General features: G+C 34.8%; 3 protein-coding genes across 7 annotated transcripts in view; 2 read left to right on the forward strand and 1 right to left on the reverse strand.

Annotated features, from left to right (window-relative positions):
* LOC126755040 (uncharacterized) overlaps positions 1–27,545 on the reverse strand; it is an 83,038-nt gene that overhangs the window by 41,997 nt on the left and 13,496 nt on the right. The window lies entirely within an intron of this gene.
* LOC126754796 (uncharacterized) lies at positions 439–27,488 on the forward strand. The gene is made up of 11 exons (XM_050466923.1): positions 439–764; positions 4,212–4,713; positions 4,805–5,441; positions 5,499–5,667; positions 12,953–13,454; positions 13,535–14,171; positions 14,263–14,405; positions 22,874–23,097; positions 25,953–26,460; positions 26,514–27,180; positions 27,253–27,488. The coding sequence occupies exons 1-11, from the start codon at positions 559–561 to the stop codon at positions 27,420–27,422; spliced, it is 4,365 nt and encodes a 1,454-aa protein (XP_050322880.1). The 5' UTR covers positions 439–558; the 3' UTR covers positions 27,423–27,488.
* On the forward strand, positions 9,313–14,673 carry LOC126755039 (cytochrome P450 9b2). Its single transcript, XM_050467315.1, has 4 exons — positions 9,313–9,608; positions 12,953–13,454; positions 13,535–14,171; positions 14,263–14,673. Exons 1-4 carry the CDS (start codon positions 9,403–9,405, stop codon positions 14,427–14,429), a joined length of 1,512 nt encoding a protein of 503 aa, XP_050323272.1. The 5' UTR covers positions 9,313–9,402; the 3' UTR covers positions 14,430–14,673.

A 27,545-nucleotide genomic window follows, 5' to 3' on the forward strand; every position in this document is an offset into this window, starting at 1 on the left:
ACTGAGTTGCCAACTAATTAGGAACATTAGGCGTTGCCAGAAAATTCAAGTATGACTTTAGGAACTATATGCATTGTATATATGCATTGCAACCTGCGTTTAGGAAGTCGACCAATGTTTGTCCACCGCAAACGTAAAATGTAGTAGTATTGAGGCGTGCGCACCACTGCAACTTGTTGCGCAGTACAAAATGAGCATCGCATTTTAAAAAGGAAAAAGTCTGAAGCAAAGCGAATCAAAAGTTGTACGTTAATCATCTAAGTCTTCAGTCACTCGGTTGGCTTTCGTTCTCATTCATTAGTAAATTGAGCTTTCTATAGACATTCCAACACAATATCAAAATTGTCTGTACAGAGAGTTCTCCTCGCAATTGTGCATAAAGCTGTTATATGCATTTCGATGACAGTAATTGTTGGTGTTCCCCGTCCCTAACAATCAGAAGAACTTTTATATTGTTTTAGTGTTGTTTAAACTTTCAATGTGAACGGTTGCGAAATAAAATTTTCAATTCAGCTCTAAATTGAACATTCTAAAAGAAGAAATATTTGTATTACCAACATGGTTTTTATCGAATTGGGACTTGTGTCCGTGCTACTCCTGTACATTTTCTACAAATGGGCAACACTTACATTCAACACATTCAAAGAGCGTGGAGTACCTTACGAAGAACCTTGGCCCTTAACTGGCAACGCCGGGGCGGTAGTATTAAATAAGGAAGGCTTTAATAAGACTGTGTTGAAATTTTATCAGCGCAACCGCAATCAGTGAGTGGATATTGGAAATCTTAAAATCACACTTATTTTCACGTGAACAATTAGTGTCTTCTTTAGAAATTAACTTGTAGCTTATTGCGAAATTTTAATTTAGCATAACTGTGTAGGGAAAATCAAACAATTTCGTTGGAAAAATTTAGTAAATAAAATATATAATTAAGAGGCATAATAAGAGATTGTGTAATACATTCGGCATACAATGTGTATGCATCTCAATGCTTCTCTGATCCTTTTATACATTTTGTGCACTTCAAAGCCATACATATTGTGTGTATGTATGTAGTATAATGTATTTGCCTCTGTTCAAACGAAGATACTGAAAAAAAGATCTGAACCATACTTGTATTAGTCTCTTCTTAGTTGAAAACTTAGTGCTTTTTGAAAACTAAAAAGTCGAAAAAAAACCGTACGTGCCTTGTGTTCTTTCCAGTGTTTTTATCTGTAAGTGGTGAATAACGTAAAATAGTAATATTTAAACTTTTCTAAAGAGCTAAACTTTCCAGTAATTTTGAAACGCAAAAAAAGCAATTTTTATATAACATAAAAGCGATCTTCATCGAATACGTAACCCAATTGAAATGTGACTTACTACCTTTTGCGAAAAAATGTGTCGCAGATTCTGAAATTTTGATCAGTGTTGATTGTGGTTAGAGAAATGTTAATTTTATTCAATGGCATTATACTGAATCCTTTTGAGTATTTGGCAATTTTCCCCATTTCGTTCTTCCCTTTACCATACTCTACTGCAGATGTTAAACGTGTGTTTAGCGCAATGAATGTTTTTAAAAGCGATCCGAAACCGTTTTACCGTTCTTTCAGCAAATGCATTATTTTACATAAAAAACTATTTAAGAAAACTGTTGTTGTGATGATGAAATTTTTTCGATCGATATCAAATGCATTTAACAAAATTCGAAATTGGTTAGATTAGGTTATACCGTTCAGTTGTCACACCTTACATGGACCTACTGGTCTTTAGTATACCCAGATGGTGGTTCAGTTTAATTTTTGCGAACTTTAAAAGCGACTTGATATCTAATTTTGACTCTTCATCCAGACCCTTGAACAACGAAGCATAGATATCTAAGACGAGTTCGTGGTAAGGCTGGACAGTATCTCTCTCATACCTACCATTCACTTATTGCATGTATCGTCGTTACTTATGCCCATCCGGCTCAAATGAGAAGCCACTAAGTTGTGACCTGTCTTAGGGCAACAATGTTCTGCAGCTTTTTCAAGACCGTGCGAGTAAAGAGCATGCGTGTTTTTCCTTCAACTTTTGCTTAGGCAATGACATGACATGCAGGGTGGCAAAACCCAATTAATGTACTTTATTCAATTACTTTAGAAATTACAAATTTATTCCAAATCTGACTAGTCTGTGGTTTCGAAATGACCTCTGTGGATAAGTAAGGTAAATGCCGTATAGATTGTTCTCTTCGTAATGGATAAAGTTGCAATACAATATACCACCAGTGTGAGGAAGCAATTTTGCACACACATTTATATCTTCATGTAACAATCTTAATCAGCATTGCGTTGTATGGGTCTACACGTTCACTTCCCCTAAAAGTAGCGAATATATAAAGAATTTGGTCTGAAAACACTGCGTAGTCGAAACGTTTCATAACCAAATTTTCGACCAAAATATTAATCTCGTATGGGGGTATAATTTTGTTATCTACATACATATATGTATGTTGAAATATCAATTGTCAGAATTAGATTTGATGCAGGGATGATTCATTCATCGATACATTTACATATATGTATATATATTCTAATGAAATTAATTGTAGCTTGATGAAATTTATCGCCTTATACGTAGTGGTGTCCGTTATAAAAGTTATCACATATAATTAATCACTTTAAGTACCTCTGTTTCAGTGTCAAGATAATGCGACAATCTACACGACAAGTACACGCGTACGCATGCATACATACATATATTTATGTATAAGTATTATTAAATCTTCGTTCACGAGCCATTCATGGAATGAAAAATGATAGATAAAAAATAAAAATATTAATTAGTTTTCGAATCTCTGAATCATGTCAAAAACTTGTATCTATCCAATATAAGCAATTTAAATTTGTTTTTCAAATTCATCATACTGATTTTCCTATATTTATTATGCAGTTTGATAACAGACCTTATTTCATATTTCCCCCCTTCGCGAAATAAATAATTGCAAACGAAATGTTTACGATTGCTTGTTGACTAATCATTATTCAGACGACTACTCTTTGCGCACGGGTATTTGGCTCTATTACGAAGTCACATCTGTGCAGTAACACATCTATGATTCGTTTTTCTAGAAATGTGAGAAATCAATCGCTTATTGCTTTATCGAAAAGCAATATAATGAGGTAAATAAAACAAGCAAGGAAGAGCTAAGTTCAGATGTAACCGAATACTTTTTATTCACGTAAATTGCAAACGTCAAAGCTGCGGAAAAATATTTTCACAATAGAAATGCAGTCCACATACTCGGTATCTGGGGGCATAGCATAGCTAGTTGTGTTCAGATTTGGTAAAGACACCAGTTCGTACAGAGTGTTATCGAGATACATTGATTAGTTCCTGATTTGTATACTGGAAAGTAAAAAATCAGATGAAATTTTGAAAATGTGTTAAATGAGATATGTAGGCGTCGTTGTAGTCCGATTTGGCCCTGATATATAAATATGTCAAGATAATACTCCGTACTAAATTTTGTCGATATCGGTGGAGTAAGTCCCAAGATAGGGGGTTTCTCTTAAATGTGGGCGGTGACACACCCATCGTTCAGATTTGATACTGTCTCCATTAAAGCTCTTTCATACCATCTCGGATCCAAAATTTATGTCTCTGGTGCATTTGGTTAAAGATTTAGCGCACTTGTAGTAGTTGTTAACAAAACCGTTATGTGAGGAGTAGGAGGTGTTATAATCCGTATTTACCCGTTTCCACAGGGTGGGTAGATTTACCAAAGCCATTTTCCCTGAGTAAATTTGGATCTTATAGCTTGAATGAGTTAGGATTGAAAGGTTTTTATTCGGACACTTTCTATTTTTCAGAACGGTCTTTGTTTATTTAAAAGTTAAATTATAGTTCACAAAGTTTACTGGAAAAAATGATAATATCGCACGGGAGGTTGCGTTCGCGTTGGCGGTTGAAATTCAAGTGTTGCTTTTTATGTGTCGGTGATGCCACATAGATGAGAATTAATATTTCGCATAGGGTTACATTACAGAATATATGTATAGTTCATTAAACTTTTTAAAGGGTGTGGCCACCACCACCTAAAATTTTGTTCAATCATAGATGCTCCTTGATTATATTCGTTGTACCAAATAAAAGTCGTGTATCTTATTGTGGAGTTTTGTTATTGCAACATGTTGCAACAGTAATTGAATTACTAACTCATTATTTACATATTTTTTTTTAATTTTTAGTGACATTGTCGGTTTTTATAATTTTCGCTCGCCAATTTTTATGGTTCAGAATCCAGATTACATAAAAAAGATGACCGTGAAGGACTTTGATTTTTTTGTAAATCATGTTCCGTTTTTTAAATCCGAAGATGATCCCCTTATTAATGGAATGCTGACCGTGATGAAGGATCAGCGTTGGAAAAATATGCGCAACACACTTTCACCCATATTTACCGCCGCCAAGATGCGCGCCATGTTTAGCTTGATGAACGAATGTTTCAATGAGAGTTTAAACCGCTTAAGGGAAGCAACTAAGGGTGGCAAAAGTCATGATGTAGAACTCAAAGGTTGGTTCACACGCTTGTCTAATGATATTATCGCCTCCACTGCATTTGGCTTGAAAGTCAATTCGTACGAAGATCAGAATAATCGATTCTACTCAATCGGCCAAGGCATCGTCAATTTTCGCGGCAAACAAATGCTAAAGTTCTTTATCGCAAACACAATGCCATTATTACAAAAAGTACGTTTTAGAAACATAATTTCGAATGAAAATGATATATATTTCTGTATGCTTTACTAATAAATATAAAAACCTTAAATATTGATTACAGATCCTGGGTTTTAAAGTATTCGACGCCGAAAAAACAGATTATTTTAAACGTTTAGTTATAGACACAATGAAATATCGACAAGAGAATAAAATCCACAGACCGGATATGATTCAGTTATTGATCGAAGCCAAACAGGAGTCGGATGAAAATTGGTCCGATGATGATTTAGTGGCACAGTGCTTTATTTTCTTTTTCGCCGCGTTTGAAAATAATGCCAATTTTACTGCGGCAATCTGTCATGAGCTGATGGAAAATTCTGATGCGCAAGAACGTTTATACGAAGAGGCACTAGAGGTGCGTGAGGAACTTAACGGAAAACCCTTAACTTACGAGGCAGTGATGAAAATGAAGTACATGGACATGGTCACTTCGGAAACATTACGCAAATGGTCCTTTGCAGGCATGATTGATCGCTTATGCTCCAAAGATTACGATCTTACCGACGACGATGGGAATGTTGTCTTTAAATTTAAAGCTGGCGACTATGTGGGGTTTCCGGTGGTGGGATTGCATAACGACGAAAGATACTTTGAAGATCCCAGCTCATTTAATCCCGAACGTTTCAATGATGAAAATAAACAAAATATTAAGACTTACACTTATTTGCCTTTTGGTGTAGGGCCGCGAATGTGCATTGGTAAGTAACACTGAAGTAGGTAACTATTGGTGTGTTGTCTAATAATATACGTAACAGGTAATCGATACGCATTGATGCAAGCCAAGGCAATGATGTACTATCTGATATTGGATTTCAAACTCGAACGATCTCCGAAAACGGTGAAGAATATTATGGAAGATGTTCGTGGGTTCCAAATCAATCCTATTGGTGGATTTTGGGTTCGTATAGTACCTCGGGATCCATGAAGGCGCTATCCTGCTAATGTTCAACATTTATTGACATAAATTATCTTTATTACATGTAATGCCATTGCGTGGAAGCCTTGTATATAACTATATATTTTAATACTATGTATAATCATATACATATGTTATCATATTCCTACACACTTATAGAAATAGTATAGACAGTGGTGGCATAAATAAATAAATTGGTTATTACACTTTTGTACTAATTATTCAACACTCAATTTCAACAACACTCGTGAAGCAATAGGGAAACAAAGCGTTTTCAAACAATTCGAAAACCAATTATTCCATCAAAAAAATTAGTTCTCCAATCGAAATGCTCCAGTTAAAATTAATAAAATACTACTATGAGCAAAAAATAGTAAGACAGCTCGGAACAGTAAATTCCGGAATAGTCATTCAGTTATTGTCTTCAATTGACTCAAAACGGTTCCCCAGAAGAGGTCACTTTAGTTTGTCGAATCAATGGAGTATGCGACTCTTTTTACGAATAGCTTTGTGTAAACGACGTACAACACTCAAATAGTATTCCTTGTTGACAGTTTGGCCGGTCGGAAAGCATTCGGAGTGCACACACTTAGATAATCGAAGAAAACTGTCAGCATAACTTGGATGTTTGGCCTGCTTTGCGTAGTTTTTTCGGCTTCGGCTTATCTTTGTCACGATATTCGGTCGCAAGCATAGATCCAACTCCCATCGCCAGTGATACGTTTTATGACATCCTGGTAGTCGGAAAGCATTGTTTCACAGTCATTAACGCGACACGTTTTTCGAAAAAATTTAGTGATTTTGAAACCAATCGTGCTTTCACTGTTTGTAGGCCCAAGTGATCTTTCAAAATAGTTTTTACTGATCCTTCCGGTATCCCAACGATGCCAGTAAAATCTGTTAAAAACACTTATTCACAACAAGCATTTATCACCGAACGCCTATTCCATCTTTCTGAACGCTTTGGTACCAGAAATTTGATTCCGCGCACAAAATTTTATGGCATTTCTTTGTTGAATAATTTCCGAATTTCCGCCGAATGGACTTTATGTACTGCAGAAAGACAAGTATACTTGTATACTAAAAACTAATGATTACCAACCTAGAAAAAAATATTTCGTCAAATGGGTATTCGCGCGAAATCTTGATTACAAAGTCTTATTATTTTTTGCTCACAGTATACTCCGTTTCAGTTTTTAAATGTTCTTAAATATGCGATTTTTTCGACAGGGCAAGTCTTTAAGACATGAAATAATTGATTAAATTAAATTATGAAACCCAGTGGAGCTTTCGAAGTCTAGCTTCCATATTCTCGCTCACAATTCCACGCATCAAAGACTAACATACTTATGTATATGTACTATATGTATGTATGTATGTATATAACAAACCTTGCGCTTATGTTTGTAAACAATTAAGAACAAGTAAGGAAGGGCTAAGTTCGGGTGCATCCGAACATTTTATGCTCTTGCAACTTGCAAAGACCAAAAACTGGGAAATGTTGCGAAAGAATTAAACATCTACTTATTATTCGATGAAATCGTGAATAAATTATAATCAAATTTTGTAATTTCCTGACTTATTTTGGAGGTATTAATATGCCTTAAACTAATAAAATGCTCCCAGGGTTTCATCAAGGTACCTCACACACCAATACCATGGAGTAAAGACAACTGTGGATGTTCGAAAATACTAATATTAGTCATATCGCCTGATTTTATCCATTTTAGGCACAAACATACACTGTTAGGGGTAAAACACGCTATAGGAGGACTAAGAAAGTATTGGCCCGATTCAACCATTCCATTTTTGATACACAGGAAAGTATAGTTTTTAAAAAAACTGTTGTAGGTTATCATCTGATTTCATCCATGTTTGCAGTGTCGGCAAGGATACTATAGGGATTTATCCTGAGCGAATGTGGTAATTGTAGCTTGAGCGGTTTTAGAGATATGTACATTGAATCCACTATGGGCGGGGCCCACATGTTCAAAATGATCATTTATACATATATATCTAACTCAATTATTTTTAGGTGATACAAACAACCATTAGGTGAACAAAACTATTATACTCTGCAGCAACATCTGGCAAGTGTATTCCGATTAATTTTAATTAAGATATTTTACATATTGAGCCATTTGAGCCATATGAGAGATAGGCGTAGTATTGAACTGCTTTTAACTATTTTTGCTATCACCAGTTATTATTAACAGAAAAAGATCATCTCTGAGTTTCATTAAGGTACCGCACATACCATCAATATAAGAAGTAAAGTCAACCTGATGTTTGAAAATCGTGATATTAGTCATACAGGGGCTAAGGCAAGTTTTCAACTGATTTTTTCCATTTCAAGCACATATGTACATATATGTACATACATATCTCTAATAAAAAACAAGCTCTCTCAAATTCAGTCTTTAATGGAACTTTTACCAACAGTGTTATACAAATTTCTTTAGAACGAACACATCTATGATGAAATTACAGGGAGCATGTTGGACATACTATTATTCATGATTTTTTGAGTAACCGAAAGCTCTGCACGAACGACCAAAACAATATTATTTAATTATTCTGTGCAGTGTTTGGAGTTATTCGATAGCAATGTTCCTAGACTTCAAGAAAATGGATACTGAAACAAAGCGAGATTGAGAGTTGTTTCAAAGCAAAAGATGAGTTATACTACGAAACATTTCACGTATGTGGACGATCCAACCATTAATTACGATTTATATATGTATTATGATTTCAAATACAGGGGCCGGGTAGAATTATTCTCGAATACTCGTAAATTATATAGTTTCACCTCTGTAAAACGTAAGTTCAGATTTGATTCGAACCAGTGATTTTCGCCTTCAATACAAATAAGGAAATCCTCGAACAAGGAGAAGAAAAATACAAAAAATGAGAAATGGGTGGAAAAGGAAGGAACCAGACAAATTTGTTTCTTTTTTCAAATCTTGTAAAGATATGAATAGTTGCTGTACAGCAATGGAAAGAAGAAACAAGTTCAAATTTTCACAAAATATTTAATTTAACCATATATAATTAATATATACCAAAATACCGAAATGCTTAAGTCTCAGAATGTTAACTTATTTCCCTCCAATATTTCATTTTAACGAAATTTTTGATAAAAAATGTAATCGCTTGTACAAATTTGTTGGCAGACTTATACTTTGTATTCATAAGAATATTCTGAAGCTGTATATTATTATATATCACCATTTATCGTTGTTTGTTCTTATCTTTTAACTTATTGTGTTTTGCGCTCATTTGCTCTCGTTTGCTCATTAAGAGCTTTCTCTGCACTATAAACAATGACATTAACGACTTTAGGATACTTTTATACCAAATGAAATGTTTTTCACCGGTTTATTAATGTCAAAAACTGGTATAATAAAATTGATCAAAACCAGATACATATGTATGTATATAATGTTCGGCTGTGCTTTAAAGTGTGTCCGCCCCCTCTGTAAACTAATTCTCCCATTATAGAGGTTTTGAATCTTTAAGATTGTTAAGCTTTTACGTACTCACACACAAAGGAGAAGTGGTTTTCGTGTTTGCACAAAAAGCTCTTTCTCATTCGCATTAAAACATTTTATGAAATGCTTTGTAGTGCAAAACAAATATTGTCTAGTCTATGAATTCAGTAATGCTTGAACCATTGAAGTGAATAGTTGGGTAATAAATTTAGAGCTCTAATCCATACGAAAAACTAAGAGAAGAAGGATAACATGGTGTTTATCGAATTGGGACTTGTGTCCTTGCTACTCCTATACATTTTCTACAAATGGGCTACATTTAAATACAATACATTTAAAGAGCGTGGAGTGCCTTACGAAGAGCCTTGGCCTCTGGTGGGTAACGCGGGGGCGGTGGTGTTGAATAGAGAAGGCTTCAATAAGACGGTCCTCAAATTTTATCAACGCAATAAAGATCAGTGAGTACATGCTTTGTATTACTTATGTACATAAAAGTATTCTCGTTACAAAAGTAACGGCGCAATCGCAGCATAGCATAGTTGTTCTCTCCTTGCTCTACGTGGTGTTCATTGTCATCCACTTTGTTGCAATCAAGTGGAATGATATGCAAGTACATTGCATATGCATATACATACATATGTAAGTATATATTTTTACGGTAATCCTATCTGAGCATCTGTATATGTACTTACATATGTACGAGCTTCTTAGCGCACACCTGGTCGGAAATATTCGTTTCTCATTTAAATATTTTCGGTTGGATGCTTAAATACTATTAAATTCTCTTAAATACAGATTTTCACTTCAAAATCACTTTTATAAATATTTTGAGTGATAAAAAATTATACCCTAAAAGAAAGTTTCGATATATGGATATTGTGGAAATTTTGCACTCTTTTTATTTAGTTGGATGCAACCTTTACATACATTTTAGCTCTAAGTTACTTAAAGTTAGTAAATACTTTTATCCTGAACAATGTCAATATATCCCCTCAATTTTCGAACGAAGCTAAGCTAAGCCCACATTTTGGTATAAGTATGACCCACGCGATGTCGGCATACCACATCATAGTTAATAAAAATAAAACCTACAATTCTAATCTTTAGCTCCTGTGATATAGAATTCCCACTGATATTGCACAATACTACAGTGAACATTTGATATTTTATTGTATATGTAAATATAATTGCGCACAATGCAATTGGCAAAATATAACAATAACAAACCTTTCCTTCGATAACAAATGTATCTAATCACCACGTTAAAGTGCCCATACACGAGCACACAAGTTCGTTCGATCGGTATGTGTGCGCTTGCGATTTATCGTGTATGGGCTTGTTCGCGTACCGATCCATGTTCGCGAAAATGTTTGATTTTTTACGATCGGAGCGCGAACATGTGCATCGTATATGGCGTTGTCTGCGCACAAAATCTCGTTTCTCTCGTGTCGCCGAACAGTGAAGAGCGCGGACAATGGCAAGTGTTAAGGGGAGAGCCTGCTTTCGAGGCTTCAAAAAATCGATTTTTTTCAGGATTTTTTTGGGAGGTAAAGAAATAACTGATTCAAGCCAAATTTCTAGACTTTATAGTTATATATTTGAACACCTTTCACAAATTTTTTGGATACGAAATCTTTGATATTCTGCCTTTGGGAAGCAATTGCCCGATGCATCTCGCATGTGCATTTTTCGGACGGCGGGCAGGATGCAGGTCGCAATTTCTATTGGAAACAAAAAATTCAAAGAGATTCATATTTTTTATGAATTTATCTTCTAGTTAAACTAAGAAAATTCCAAAAAAAAGTGTAAAATTTTAAAATTTTTTTAAAAATTGAATAAATAGTGGCTTTTGACCAAAAAAATTTTACTTTATGCTGTTTAAAAGTATGTTAAAACTTGACTTTTCTTAAAATTTTTTTTAGTTGAAATAGAAGTTAATTGTATGCCAATGATAATAAACTTTGCCCTAATTCCATACGACGTTTAGTTTTTTTTCTATCCTGCCCGCCAATTAAGAATAATCGTGAAAATGAAAAACCGAGAAATCACGCTTCAAAGTTATGCCTTTTGGTCACTTCCCTTCTAGCTTCGATAATATTTCGAATTCCTATCTATAACTTTGGGACATATTCTTAGATAATTTTTAAGGAAATTTAAGCAAAAAAAAAAACAATTGTTTGAAGCTTCTAAAGCAGGCTCCCCCCTTAATAAAGATTACGTATCAGAATTTATTGATGTTATAAAAAATGAATTGGCAATTTGGCAAATGAAAAGTGATAAATATAAAAATAAAATTGAGAAAAATAAAAGTTGGAATAACTTATTTACGAAATACAAAGAAATAGATAAAAGTGCTACATTAGAAATAAATTCGAAGAAATGTTCCGCTTCCCTGCCGCACATGTTAACTCTGTGAAGAACGAACGCAAAATGGATTTGTGTGTCGTGTATGGGCAAACGAATTCATACCGATCGAACGCACTTGTGTGCTCGTGTATGGGCACTTTTACTGAGCACACTTTATTTATTGGAATACGTAAATAAGTACTTATGTACATATGTATTTATTATTCAAAAACATAAACAATATACTTGTATGAGTAAGTGTGCTTCAACTGAAGTATGCAACTTTTCGAATATTAATTAAAAAAAAATAAGTTTTAATATTTGGTTTCTTGGTAAAAGATGGTGAGGATTTTACGAGGCCTTCATCCAAACTACAATAGTACACATGTAAAGTAAGGTTTCGAAAATCTGAAACCCTCTATACCCTGAACAGGGTATATTAAGTTTGTCATGATGTTTGTAACACCCAAAACGAATAAATATACAAATGATCCGCATGACCAGCTCAGTCGATTTATCCATGCCCGTCTGTCTGACCGGCCGCCAGTACATAAACGAACTAGTCCCTCAGTTTTTGAGATATCGATCTAAAGTTTTGCACTTGCCTTTTTCTCTGCAAGAAGCTTTTCACTTCGGAAGCCCCGAATTATGATACTCTTTAGCATATAGGCAGTCATATAAACTGACCGCTCGAAATCAAGTTCTTGTAAGGTATTTTTTGTATTTTTTTAGTAATAATCATAAGGTGTAGAGGATCATTCAGGCAGCGTTGTTACACCATATAGTCAGTTATCCTAATGAACGTTTATCTTGCCCAAATGAAATGTCAATGTTCTAAAATACTTTGGAATATATATTATACTAAATAATCCTCTTCATTATTCACTGCACAAAACAAACAAAAAATAAATAAATCGAAATCGAAAATGATATTATTTTATCCCAAGAAGTATGATTCCAATTTATCCCTCAAATCGGGCAAGCAACATCCTGAAACCATACATACATGTATGTATGTATGTATGCATTTGCGCTATGGTACATTGCATTTAATCAGTCTCCTGACAACACTATGCATATTTTTTACAATTATCTTAAAAATAATAATACACTTTGCATTAATCAACTTGTTTATTCAGATTCCACAATTAAAATATTAATTATATTTTATTATATACTTTTTACTGTTCTTTTTTGTTGTATTAGCGCTTGTTATATTGTCCATATTCATATTGTCAAGTTCAAGAATTAAAACATTCTTCTTACTTCCAAGAAGTCTAACTTCATCAAATATCGTTTCAATTTCCCATATTCTTTAATATATGTACTAGTGCTATAAAAATGTGCAAAATTGGACAGACACATTTATTAGTATGTATTTTATTATAACTAATTTTATGTGTAAACAATGAATTTAAGGGCAGACAATGTTAACCTACTTGTATTTATTTTTCAGCGATATTGTCGGGTTCTACAATTTTCGTTCTCCTGTATTCGTGGTACAAAATCCCGATTATATCAAAAAGATGACTGTAAAAGATTTTGATTTCTTCGTAAACCACACACCGTTTTTTAAAGCCGACGACGATCCTCTCATTAACGGAATGCTGACTGTAATGAAGGATCAACGCTGGAAAAATATGCGCAACACACTTTCTCCGATCTTTACCGCCGCCAAGATGCGCGCCATGTTTAGTTTGATGAACGAATGTCTGAATGAATGTTTAGGAAGGCTTCGTGATGCGACCAAAGGTGGAAAGAGTCACGATATAGAACTCAAAGGTTGGTTTACGCGCTTGTCAAATGATATTATTGCCTCAACTGCATTTGGTTTGAAGATCAATTCTTATGAGGATAAGAACAATGAGTTCTACATGATCGGACAATCGATTTCAAATTTCCGCGGCAAACAAATGCTCAAATTCTTTGTTTCTAATACAATGCCCATTGTACAAAAGGTATTTGTTACGTATACTCGAAAAAAATCAGTAATATATACTTACATACATATGTAATTGTATTTATATTTCGCCTACAGATCCTGGGGTATAAAATATTTGATACCGATAAAACGGATTACTTCAAACGACTAGTTATAGACACAATGAAATATCGACAAGAGAATAAAATCCATAGGCCGGATATGATCCAGTTATTGATCGAAGCCAAACAGGAGTCCGACCAAAACTGGTCTGACGATGACATTGTAGCACAATGCTTTATTTTCTTTTTCGCCGCTTTTGAAAATAATGCCAATTTCACCTCGGTAATCTGTCATGAGCTAATGGAAAATCCTGAAGTACAAGAACGATTATACGAAGAGGCACTAGAGGTGCGTGAGGAACTTAACGGAAAACCTTTAACTTACGAGGCAGTGATGAAAATGAAGTACATGGACATGGTCACTTCCGAAACATTACGTAAATGGAATCTTGCTGGATTTACAGATCGCTTGTGCTCTAAGGATTACGACCTCACTGATGATGATGGAAACTTGGTATTTAAATTTAAAACTGATGACTATGTGTGGTTTCCCATCATTGGTCTGCACTATAATGAAAAGTATTTCGAGGATCCCGACGCATTTAATCCTGAACGTTTTAGCGATGAAAACAAAGACAATATTAAACCCTTTACGTACCTGCCATTCGGTGTGGGGCCACGAATGTGCATAGGTTAGTTACAAAACATACATACATACATACATATGTATACATGCTGACTTATATTATATTTACTCAAGTGAACAATTATTTTTTGATTTAGGTAATAGGTATGCATTGATGCAAGCCAAGGCTATGATGTACTATATGATATTGGACTTCAAGTTGGTGCGTTCTCCGAAAACGGTGAAAAACATAATGGATGATATACGTGGTTTTCAAATAAACCCGATGGGCGGGTTCTGGGTTCGCCTTATTCCACGCGCATAATCTTGAATCGAACATGTCAAATTCGCAAATATGTACATACATATGTACATCAAAATATTGTTATTCTAGTTGCTTTAGTGAGTAGCCGATTAGAATTTTAATTTACTATTGTTTATGCAAAGCATGTGTCTATGTTTATGAATTCTTGTATATACTTATGTAACTGTAAAGAGTTTTGCATATGAGATTGAATAATTGTTTGTTTTTTATATTTTTTTAATTTACTTAATATACTCTCTTTTTTTCAATAATAATAAAGTGCTGTTCTCTCTTTTACAAATATGTAAAACAAAGCATAAGAAACCGTTCTTTATTTACTAGGTGTCTATACTTATCCATATATTGCTTCCGCTCTCAGATTCTCAAAGCATACAGGAATAATTTAAGCAGCAGCTAATGGTCTGCAGCGAAAAAAGTTCATAGAATAAACAATAAAATTAATAAATTATCAATATAAACAGCAAATGGACCTTTTAACTTGACCCAGCGAATCTCCACTTTTTTGAACATGTCTAAACGACATTTGGTTTCTGATATATAGGCAGCGGGGACTTTCTTGTTCGACCCTAATATCACACGTGGTATTTTGATATGACGGCTTTCTGAATTGCCAATGCAATATTGTAGACTCCGGCCTTTTGACCATCGTCACATGTCATATTTCAAATAATTCTACTGCAAGCAGACATACATACTATGTATGTACGTATAAATTGTTACTTTGCAAATTTTTTTTATGAATTTTATAACTTAATGAAAAAAATTATAAAATGGTAAACTTAGTTTTGTAGGAAATTTACTGCTCTACAAGAACGGTCTCTAACAAGATAAAGCAAAAATGAAACAAAAAAATATTGTAACGGATTTCTCTATAAGTCTTGTAATTCACCCTTTTGTTCGATCACTGGATTGTTAAAATTGTGTCTTTATTTCTAATTCCAACAATTTAATGTTTTATTACTCATTATCTTAGCTCACAACTGTTACCTAGAACTGTGCCTGCTGCACAATCCGGCCGATCTTATATAGTAGATCTTTAACAAAATTTCGTCATTCGAGCATTTTGGCAACTACGAATTTCGCATTTATTTATATATATATTATAGATGTTACAAACAACCGTTAAGTGAGCAAAACTATTATATAAAATTATTATAAAAAATTATTGAACTAGCTGACCCCGAAGGAGTTGTCCTGCGTGAAATTATGTGTTTTGAAATGAAAAGAAAGTTGAATTTACGTTGTGTTAAAAGTCATTTATTTTCGATTTTTCTAAACTTTTTTCTATGTAACGCATCCTGATAAACAACATCTTTTGGTTTCTGTTCCGGTGCGTAAATGTACAGAGAAGATTGTTTTCCAACTCGAAACTGAATACTTTCGAACTAAAATGACAAATCGCTGGAACTTAAAGGAATTCGTAGAATCATGCATTCTGCCCCTTCGGGTGATTTTTTAAGAGCTTGATAACTTTTTTTTAAAAAAAAACGCATAAAATTTGCAAAATCTCATCGGTTCTTTATTTGAAACGTTAGATTGGTTCATGACATTTACTTTTTGAAGATAATTTCATTTAAATGTTGACCGCGGCTGCGTCTTAGGTGGTCCATTCGGAAAGTCCAATTTTGGGCAACTTTTTCGAGCATTTCGGCCGGAATAGCCCGAATATCTTCGGAAATGTTGTCTTCCAAAGCTGGAATAGTTGCTGGCTTATTTCTGTAGACTTTAGACTTGACGTAGCCCCACAAAAAATAGTCTAAAGGCGTTAAATCGCATGATCTTGGTGGCCAACTTACGGGTCCATTTCTTGAGATGAATTGTTCTCCGAAGTTTTCCCTCAAAATGGCCATAGAATCGCGAGCTGTGTGGCATGTAGCGCCATCTTGTTGAAACCACATGAGTCAACATTTAAATGAAATTATCTTCAAAAAGTAAATGTCATGAACCAATCTAACGTTTCAAATAAAGAACCGATGAGATTTTGCAAATTTTATGCGTTTTTTTTTAAAAAAAGTTATCAAGCTCTTAAAAAATCACCCGATATATGAAAGCTACAGCACAATCAGTAGGGTTCCATTACAAAATTTCGGTGCATAAAGATTGCGAAATAATGGGTTGTCAAAAAAGTCTTGCGGTATTTTTATTGAATTTTTTTTTAATTGAAATTGAAATGAATTTTTGATGACTCATGCCCAGCTCTTGACCGATGCTACGGCTGCTACTATGCCGGTCTCTTTCGACCAATTCAGCGATTTTATCGCAATTTTCGACGACAGGCCTTCCGGAGCGTGGCGCATCTTCGACCACCTCTACACCAGAACGAAAACGTTGAAACCATCGTTGTGCGGTGGAAATAGAAACTGTATCGGGTCCATAAACTGCAAAATTTTATTGGCGGCTTGAGATGCATTTTTGCCTTTATCGTAGTAGTACTGTAAAATATGCCGTATTTTCTCTTTATTTTGCTCCATGTTTGCGACGCTATAACTCACGAACGACTTAAAAGAAACAACAATCAATCAAACACGTGTTAGCGCGTGAAATGAGCTTTCCAAAAAGGTATAGCATGACCCGAGGAATTCGACGAATAAAATTACGCGCTTTCAGCGCCAACTAGCGAAAATACCGCAAGACTTTTTTGACAACTAGCTAATAATGACAGATCCAACTTTGAGACGCAAATAATGCGGCGGCATACTAAGCCTCTTCTAAGATTTTAGAAATTCCACTGGATAATTCATGGCTTCGTATTTTTGGCACCTAAAATTGCGCGTGCACTCAAGCAGTCGCAGTTACGATAATTTGGCCAATACTGGCACAAACATTCGTGATAAGTTCATTATTCGTTGAAGTGAATTGACAAAAGGCAGGTGGAATTGATATCAAACCACTGGTAGTATCAACTGGAATTTGCCTATTTTCAATTCTTAGCGAATTGTAAAATGTCATCGGTAATGCCATTTTTTCGTATCCCATAATTTACGCGAATTTGATGGTTAATATGTCGAAATGATCACTTCAGTGGCATGCGAAGTAGCTATCGAATCGTTCATCGTTTGATTCCATTGATTATCATGTGCCAGCAATTGTAATTACTGGCATGCTTCTCAAATATTGCACACCATTGTACCATTCACAGTACGCAATGACAAATGAAATTGAACCACGTACATTTATCAATATCAACCGAAGATACTTGTAGAAGCAATCGTCGTTTTTCGGGCGGATTGTGTAAATTCGTCCTAAGGCATTAGTTGGGAACACACCTGGATGTCAATCTACTGGTTGGCCTTGCTTTCTTCGTAACTATTTCTTCGACGATGCATTCCATGCATTTCCGAATATATAGAGCAATGTTCTCGCAAACGAATCACTGACGTAAGTTGAGAAAAAACTCGTCAACTACAAAGCGCAAGGCCAATAACCGCCATGTTGCTTTCTTTGATGACGTATTTGCAAACGTATTTGATCGATTTCACCAAACTGCAATATTCAGCATTGACATGAATTTTGAATGTGAATTAGACAACAGTTGCGACTATGGTACGATTCATGTGTTGTCGACTTCGATATTCACTCCTCTAAGTTGAATGCTAAGTATTCGGCCATTGTCGTCTGGTCATTTCCAGTTTGCGTTTCCGAAAGAAAAGCAATGGGATAATGTTTCGTACATTTGTTGTCAGACATAAAAACCGAAGCGGGATTGTGGTGTCCGCAAGGTCCATGAACCATATTGGTTTTCATCGCTTCGTATAATACTGTATCTTTCTCTACATCAGGAACTTCCGCAGAAATGATTTCATCAATTTGATCTGGTGTAACCACCATCCTCCATCCAATGAAGAATGCGTGCGTGCGACAAACCTCTTTTTTGCAACTCAACAGAGTACATCCAGCATCTAACAGCACCATATATACCATACGTTGCTTCAAGATAAAGTCCATCAAACATCGTAGCTGTTGTCTGAAAAGTCGTGCTGTGACATCGTGACGATCGCTTGCTGATTGACCGCGATCCATAATTCCACACGTATGTCATCGCATTCTGGGAGTACTCGTTCATGTGTCTTGGGCTGCCATACGTTGATGGCAAAAAAAACGCCGGCCGACATTAGCACCATCTCTTCGTGTATACATTTTTTAATCCTGAGGACCTCCTCTATCCATCCGTACCATCAAATCGCGGCGCCAAAAGAATCGTAATATTGCCAGGTTACTTTTTGGAATTGTCCAATTATTCGACTTTTACTCATGAAAGTATAAGGTTTTTTCATTCCTTAACCTTCCCCAATCCACAACGAACACCCTCTGAAAATTTTATCAAGATTGGTGCAGACGTTCTCGAGCCTTAGCGTTACTAACAAACAAACTTTCAAGAGAAGGTCTGTTTTTAGGGGTTTTCCATCTTTAAACTTCAACGAACATTTACAAAAAAAATTGGTCAAATTGGTCCAGGCGTTGTTGAGTTATGCGCTTAGCAACACATTTTGCGATTCATTTTTATATTATAGGTAAGTAAAACAAGTAAGGAAGGGCTAAGTTCGGGTGTCACCGAACATTTTATACTCTCGCATGATAAAGTGATAATTGAGATTTCATTATACGTCATTTACATATTTTTCAAATACGGTATTTGTGTAAAGTTTTATTCCGCTATCATCATTGGTTCCTAATGTATATATTATACAGAGAAGGCATCAGATGGAATTCAAAATAGCGTTATATTGGAAGAAGGCGTGGTTGTGAACCGATTTTACCCATATTTTGTACATGTCATCAGGGTGTTGAGAAAATATTATATACCGAATTTCATTGAAATCGGTCTAGTAGTTCCTGAGATATGGTTTTGGTCCATAAGTGGGCGAGGCCACACCCATTTTCAATTTTTAAAAAAAGCCTGGGTGCAGCATCCTTCTGCCATTTCTTTCGTAAAATTTAGTGTTTCTGACGTTTTTTGTTAGTCGGTTAACGCACTTTTAGTGATTTTCAACATTACCTTTGTATGGGAGGTGGGCGTGGTTATTATCCGATTTCTTCCATTTTTGAACTGTATATGGAAATGCCTGAGGAAAACGACTGTGTAGAGTTTGGTTGACATAGCTATAGTAGTTTCCGAGATATGTACAAAAAACTTAGTAGGGGGCGGGGCCACGCCCACTTTTCCAAAAAAAATTGCGTCCAAATATGCCCCTCCCTAATGCAATCCTTTGTGCCAAATTTCACTTATCTTTATTTATGGCTTAGTTATGACACTTTATAGGTTTTCGGTTTCCGCCATTTTGTACATTTGTCAATTTTTTCTATCTGCACCGAATAATGAGTATTTTCTACCCTCCGTCTAATAATGTCTGAATGTTTGTAGGAATATGTGTTTCAGTGTTTCGAAGATGCTCACTTCGACGCCCATTCTTTTACGTTTATATTCATAGATTTGTGAGGGTTTGTGGAGAAGTCTGAAGTCATGCAAACTCATATAGTTACAATTATTTATACGTTCCATTGAAGGATCTAATGTTTTCTTCAAAAATACCGTTAGAATTGGTAAATTGTGATTGTTACAGTTGAACCTGGACTTGGCATTAATTTTGAACATCTCCTGTTCTTGAAGTAACGCAGGGTTAAGTTCGGCTGTAACCGAAAGCCCCGGAAATTACTGCGAGCTCTGATTAAACTATAATATCCATATACAAACATCTTAAACGAGTAAGGAAGAGCTTAGTTCGGGTGCAACCGAACATTTTATACTCTTGCAACTTACAAAAAACAAAGCCAGGGAAATACCTTAAGATGTAAAACGTCAACCAGAGCATCGGAATTTAAACAATTTTATATATACATACACTCTATATAACTCATACACTGAAAAACTCATACACAAAAAAAAATGAAAATCATTACATGTAGTATAATGGTGTTGAGGTAGTATCGACCTAATTTTATCCTATTACCATGACATTTACTAAACAATGTTCCTTGGGTTTCATTAACCCTTTCGACCCCAACTTTTTCCGCGTGAAATGAATTTTTTTTTTAATATTAGTGATTTTGTATTCATTTAAGGTACCTCACATACAACCACCAAACATATGCAGAAGAGTCAGCCGAATGTTCGAAAATTCTCGTAATGGTTATATGGGAGCTAGGTCAAGTTTTCGCCCAATCAGAGAAGTATTGAACTGATTAAACCCATTTTTGATACACAGAATAACTACTGTTAAGAAAGGATTCTGTCTGAATTCGGTCGGGCAGGTCCTGAGATATGTAATTTTACCTAAAAGTGGACTTTGGACAATTTTTAGTCATAAGCTGTCTTACCATATAAGCATTATTCGTGAAAAGTTTCATCTAGTTACATTTATTGCTTCTTGATTTGTACCCTAGAAACTGAAAGAATCGTATGGAATTTAAAATTGTGGTTTATGGGAAGTAGGCCTGGTTGTAGTTCGATTTTGCAGTTTAAAAAAAAAAACGTATGATATGAATGATATCGTAAAAAGATTTATTGAAATAATCGAAAAAGAAACATAGAAACCATGTATCAAAATATATTCACAAGTGTGTGCTTCACATTTCCAGCAACGCTTTTCACCGGTGACCCCGTCGCACATAGGAGCATTTTCCTTCAAACACCGGACAAAAATGAAAATTACAAACTTCAGCAATGCTATTCAAAATTGATTTTTCTAGTACCTAAGTAACCGTTCTACAATCAACCAATGACCTTCAGCTCGCTATATTGCAACACAAGTAGTCGGAACCTGGATTTCGTTTAGAACGCAGGTGCTTATTCGCGGAACTCTATATTGTTCTCGAAATTGCAAGTGGTTTTTTGTGTTGCGTGAATGGAATTCTGGAAAATATTTTTATGGATTCTGGACAACATGGTATATATTTAATATTAATTATATGAAAATTAATTTAGTTATTGTATTGTATTGTTTTTTCGGGAAATCAATGAATCATTAAAAAAACCAAATTTTTTTTTTAATTTTTTAGAAATAAGTGTTTTTGTTGTAGTGTCGGGCGAGGTCGAGCTTTGAATTATTTTTCTTAGTAAACTACAGGGTTTCTACTTAACATATAAGCTTAAACATTTTCCCCGTCTTTCCCCCCTTTAAAAAAAGCGCGTTGAATTAGGTTGGTCACTTGCATAAAATGAGTACTGCTTTATTTATTTTTTTTTTATTAAATACTGAAATCCTGCTAAATTATTATATACGGATGGTGTATAGATGGTATAAGGTGGCTCTATCGGAGTCGGTGTGAAAATTGGACAATGGGCATGGCACCGCCCACTTTCTGGGTCCCATATCTCGAGACCGGACCGACCGATTTCGACAAAATTTAGAACGTAACATTCCTTTCACATTCCTATGCTACTCGTGAAAACGAGCGTAATCGGACTACAACCACGCCTACTTCTCATATAACACAATTTAAAAATCCATTTGATTCTTTCACTATCCAGTACACAAATAAAGAATTAATTAATATAACGGAATAAAATTTTGCGGCAATAATTCCCTTAAAGTAAGCCACCTTTTGACCAATAATTGTCCAAATCCAACCAAAACTGTTCAAGCCCCTAGGTACCAAACATGTGGACCCGATACCAATAGTTGGCTTTTGACCGAAAATATCGTTCAATGTGTAAGATATGAAATTGAAATTCGCACAGAATCCTTTTCTGGCAATAGTATTTCATTCTGTCAAAACTCAATGAAAATTGCATAACATGTTTTATTCATAACAGTGTTTCTTTGCGCCTAAAATAGATACAATGCGCAAAAACTTGAAAACCCAAAACCTATATACATATAACTATTACCAAGATTTTCGGACATCCACTTGACCTTGCTCCATATGATTAGTGATTGTATGTAAGGTACCTAATTGAAACCGAGCTAACATTTTTTTGAGTTCGTGGCATATTGGTAGTATGTTGGATGAGCAAAAATAGATCAAATCTGGTCGGCATTACCTTCTACTCAAATATATTCAATATAAAATGTTCGGTTGCACCCGAAATTAGCCCTTCCTTGTTTGTTTTATGTTAATATATTGCATTATTATATTCAATCATGCATTTTTATTAATTTTCATTCATAAAATCACTTTAAATAATTTTGTACGGTTTTTGAGACCAAATGATCCTATGTGCGTCGCTTCATCATCACAAACATCTATTGCATTCTTTGTTTTGCTTCTCTCTTCTCAGTTTATGCCCGCACACAATTGAACAATTTCAGCAAAGTCGCTCACTACTTAATTGGATTGGAATTGAGTGAGAGCGCCTAGTAGCGATAAATGTCGGCTGTATTGCGATTGCTGTGTAAATTGTGAAATATTTCAATAACAATATTTATTAATTCGACATATCTCGCTCCGTGCGGTGTTTATAAAGCTTCGATCGCTTTATCGTTAAAAAAAAATACAATTAATTATTTGCACACTCACTGATGGCTCTCGTAGAAGTACTAATTCTTTTGACACTTGTTGTGTTTTTATTTTACAAGTGGAGTGTTTCTAAATATTATATATTTCGTGATCGAGGGATACCGCACGACCAGCCAACTCCTTTGATTGGAAATTTAGATACCAAAATTTTCCTGGGAAAATCATCTTTCATAAAATTTATTATCGAACGATATCAAGCTTATAAAAACAGGTGAACAAATGTTTGTTTTTGTTTGGCTATAATATCAAAAGCGATAAGTGATTATATATAGTATATAGTACATAAGTAGGTACATCACAGTGTTTCAAAAAGGTACAACCCCTACGAGTTACGAAAGAATTAAACATCCATTGTTCGATTAAAGATGAATCGATTACAATCAAATTGCTAAATTTTAGTTCGCGTCAGCTAAAATTTTATTTAAAAAATCTTCAAATGAGTGATACGTAGTCATACATTAATATACTATACTAGAGGACCCGCCCGTGTTTTACTGTGGCTGATACATAGGTAGTACTACTAATACCATCTATATGATTTCTATTAGTTAGATGATAAGTATTAGTTAAGGAATAATCGCATTTTTGGTGAAGCAACAAAAATGAATCATAAAGCATTTCGTGCGTTAAGAAAGAATTGGTTTTTGGGGTAAAAATACTATTGAATTTGGGCTGTGCATCAGAGAAATCAATCAAGTCCAATCGATTGTCAGCCTGGTGAACTGCATATTAAGAAACGGTTCTCAAGCGTGGAAAGACAAAAAAATCGGCTGGCAAGGTTATGGCATCAGTCTTACAATGCTTCGAAAAAATGTCTGTATATCTCAAATTTTAATAGACCTTTTTATCAACACTTCAGTTATGCCGCTATTTTTTTATGCCAGATCTTTTGCAATTTTAAATTGCCTGTCAAGATACCCCCTCCAATAGTTAGCAAGTATGAAAAAAATGTTATAGCTACCCATAGATGTATTGAATCTCCCAATTTATTACTTATTACTTTGGCATCGTTTTGTTTATTGCACGTTTACGCCAATTTAAGGTTTGAATATTGGATACTGCGATGGTAGCGCAATCTATCGGTGAAACATTCCAAAATTAGCAATTGATTACAAGTGAAAAATTAATTTAAAAAACATTTTCCAGTGGACCAAATTGTGAATCTAAACCATTCTCGAATCTCTTTGAATACACACAAAAAATTTCATCACAATCGGTCCAGCCGTTAAGAAGCAGTTCAATTACAAACACACGGTCAGAAGATTTATATATATGTACATATAAAGATATTGAGTTAATGTGGAAAACGTCATTCAGACAATCGAAATTCTTTATATTCGGGATATGAGATTTAGACTTAAGCATATACCAATTCCATTCTAATTCAGCCCCACACAATTTTTAAGAAGGTTGTCCTTTTAATTTCGTCAAAATATCACATTTTGATAAATTTGAACGGTTTAAATTCAGGTGGAAAAACGGAAATCATTATATGGGATGTTTTGGCGACAGAATTTCACGGACTGATTGTATTATCTTTAGACATTACTCAGGTTATATATTTTCCTTTTTTCTAAATACTTTCGGTTTTCGCCAAAAAGTGGCACTCATAATTTTGCCCATCTTAATTTATTCAAAAGCCTTCTTATGGAGCCATTTTATGTCCCAATATACTTGTCAATTTTTTTCCAATTTTTCAAGCCCCCAAAGATCGTACAAGTGGACTGCGATCTAATAGTTGATATTTTACCAAAATATATATGTATAAGTAGTTTAATTAATTAAGTAATTAAAGGCAACTGGCGAATAAATGGTTGTGTATCACTCAGAATTTCCCGTTCTGCGTTTTTCTTATGATATGGTTGCGATATGTACAGTTTTTCCAAAAAAAAGCGGGCACCCATATTCTTGAAATTACTTTATGCGCGAACAACTTTTACTGGATTCGGCTCATTTCAGCCATACCATCGACTGCTGTTTAATTTCGGCGTCATCCACGTTCATCATCTGTGACGATTTCATAAACGTATTTCGAAGCCCTGCTATCGTATTTTTTAAACACTTCTCTCGACCGTGTCGATCGTTTTTTGAGCGATTGACAAATTTTGTGAGATCCAGCAAAAAAAAAAATTTACAATGAAATGTTCATGCAATATTAAATGTATACTGATTTCATTAATGCCTATAGTTGTCCAAATCTCACGATAGGTCGCAGGACAATTTGGCAATATTAGTTTGAGCACAGCATCAATTGTTTCCGGAACAGCAACTGATTTTGGATGAACTTCACGAAATCCCTCTTGGAGTGATCTGGGACCTCGATTGAATCCACCATACCATCGATAAACAGGGGTCTTTGATAAATTTAATTAAAAAACTTTGCGATAATGGTTGAGTTGCCAGAATTGATATTGCCAAAATATATGTATATATAAAGGCAATCTTAATTAATTAAGTTTCCTGGTTGGCTTTAATTAAAGGCAATTTGCGAATCTTGAAAAAATTTAGGAAAAATAAAATATTAGATATACCACACCTTAATTGATCAAAGATTTGTGTGATCAGTGTGTGACTGAGTGAAAAGGTTTTTACAACCTAACTTAGCCTTTCCTTACCTGTTATTATTTACATTTGAATAAGAACTAGCCCTCGTGACAAGTTATACAGAATATGCTAGTTTTTTTAGGCTTGACATCTGAATTTCTGATAATTGGACAATGATATTGTTATTCGTACAATCTCTGCCGAATATTGTAGAAATGACATATCTCACTTGTACGATTTAAATTAAAACCCCGCTTTTGTCTCAGCCTGTTAGTAATTCATTAATGTTTTTGATAATATGAAGATTGATTCGATTTATCGATAATGTCGATTAGGAATGAGTTACGTCTAAAACAGCGATGTTTAACTTAATGTTTGAAATAAAATATATTAGTAAAGAAATGCTAGAATCCAGAACTCATATAATAAATCATATATAAATAATAATCCACCGATTGATCAGTAATGCTATCGATAGTTTGAAAACTGGCACATTCTAAAAGTATTTTTGATTATATCCAGTAAAATTTATGGAATTTATTCGATGCGTGATTGCAACATTTACATTCGTGACTTGGAACTCATCAAAAAGGTGGGTATAAAAGACTTTGATTCATTCCCAAATCACAATTCTGTCGGAGGAGAGAGTGGCGAAACATTTTTCTCGAAAAGTTTGATCGTTTTGAAAGATCAAAAGTGGCGGGAAATGCGAAATTGTTTGTCACCCGCGTTCACGGGAAGCAAAATGCGTTTGATGTTTACGCTGATCAACGAATGTGTGATTGAAGCGGTTAACTATATCACCAGTGAGATTCAAGCGAGTGGCAATAACGATGTGGACATCGAAATGAAAGATTTTTTCACCCGATTCACAAATGATGCTATTGCATCCACAGCATTCGGCATACGAATCAATTCATTCAACGATCAAAACAACGAGTTCTATCGGACCGGAAAAGCGGTTACTGAGTTTACTGGGCTCGTTTTATTTAAAGCTGTTTTATTTGGACTTGTTCCGAAAGTGATGAAGGTAAGTTCCTCACATTTTAAAAATGGTAATTTATGATTGGTTCTGTCTTTCAGGTGTTACGCATAAAATTGTTTGATGACAAAATTCTTAATTACTTCAATCATTTGGTAATTGATGCTATGAAATACCGAAAGGAACACAGAATTGTACGCCCCGATATGATACACCTATTGATGGAAGCTAAACAGCACTATGAAGAGGAAACATCGAATTTGAAGGGAGAACATGCTGAATTTACTGATGAAGACCTTTTGGCTCAGTGTACGCTCTTCTTCGTTGCCGGATTTGAAACCGTATCCGCTTGTTTGTGTTTCACAGCGCACGAGTTGCTTGACAACCCCGAAATTCAAGATAGACTTTACTTAGAGATTTTGCATACGCAAAATTCACTGGACGGAAACCCCTTAAACTACGATTCACTTATGAAGATGAGGTATATGGATATGGTTATATCGGAGTCTTTGCGAAAATGGCCTCCAGTAACCATAACAGATCGTATTTGTTCTGCGGATTATAGTCTTAAGGATGACGAAGGAAGTTTTATTGCTAAAATTAAGAAAGGAGACAATATATTTGTACCCATAATTGGCATTCATCGTGATCCCGAATACTATCCTAATCCGAACCAGTTTGACCCCGAACGATTTTCTGATGAAAATAAAAGTAAAATTAACCCAATGAGCTATTTACCGTTCGGTGTGGGTCCTAGAATGTGTATAGGTAAGAAGATATGAGAAAACATCATCACCAATATGCTAATTTCATTAAATGTTTTATGAATATGCTTATCAGGAAATCGGCTGGCACTGATGGAGGTCAAGGCAATTATTTACCATATTATCTTGAATTTTAAAATTGCGCGGACAGAGAAAACATGCGAAAACCTAATGGAGTCCATTTCCGGATTCACCTTAATACCAAAAGAACGCTTTTGGATGAAATTGGTTCCAAGGAACTCTTAAAGTTATTCATCTTTCTTTTTATATGAATTCCATTAAATATGTCATTTAAAATGATGTTTATTTGTATGAAGGACTTCAATCAATTGCCTAGCTTGGATAATTTCGACCATAGACACCATTTTA

Source organism: Bactrocera neohumeralis, chromosome 4, assembly GCF_024586455.1.
Source record: "Bactrocera neohumeralis isolate Rockhampton chromosome 4, APGP_CSIRO_Bneo_wtdbg2-racon-allhic-juicebox.fasta_v2, whole genome shotgun sequence".
NCBI lineage: Eukaryota > Metazoa > Arthropoda > Insecta > Diptera > Tephritidae > Bactrocera > Bactrocera neohumeralis.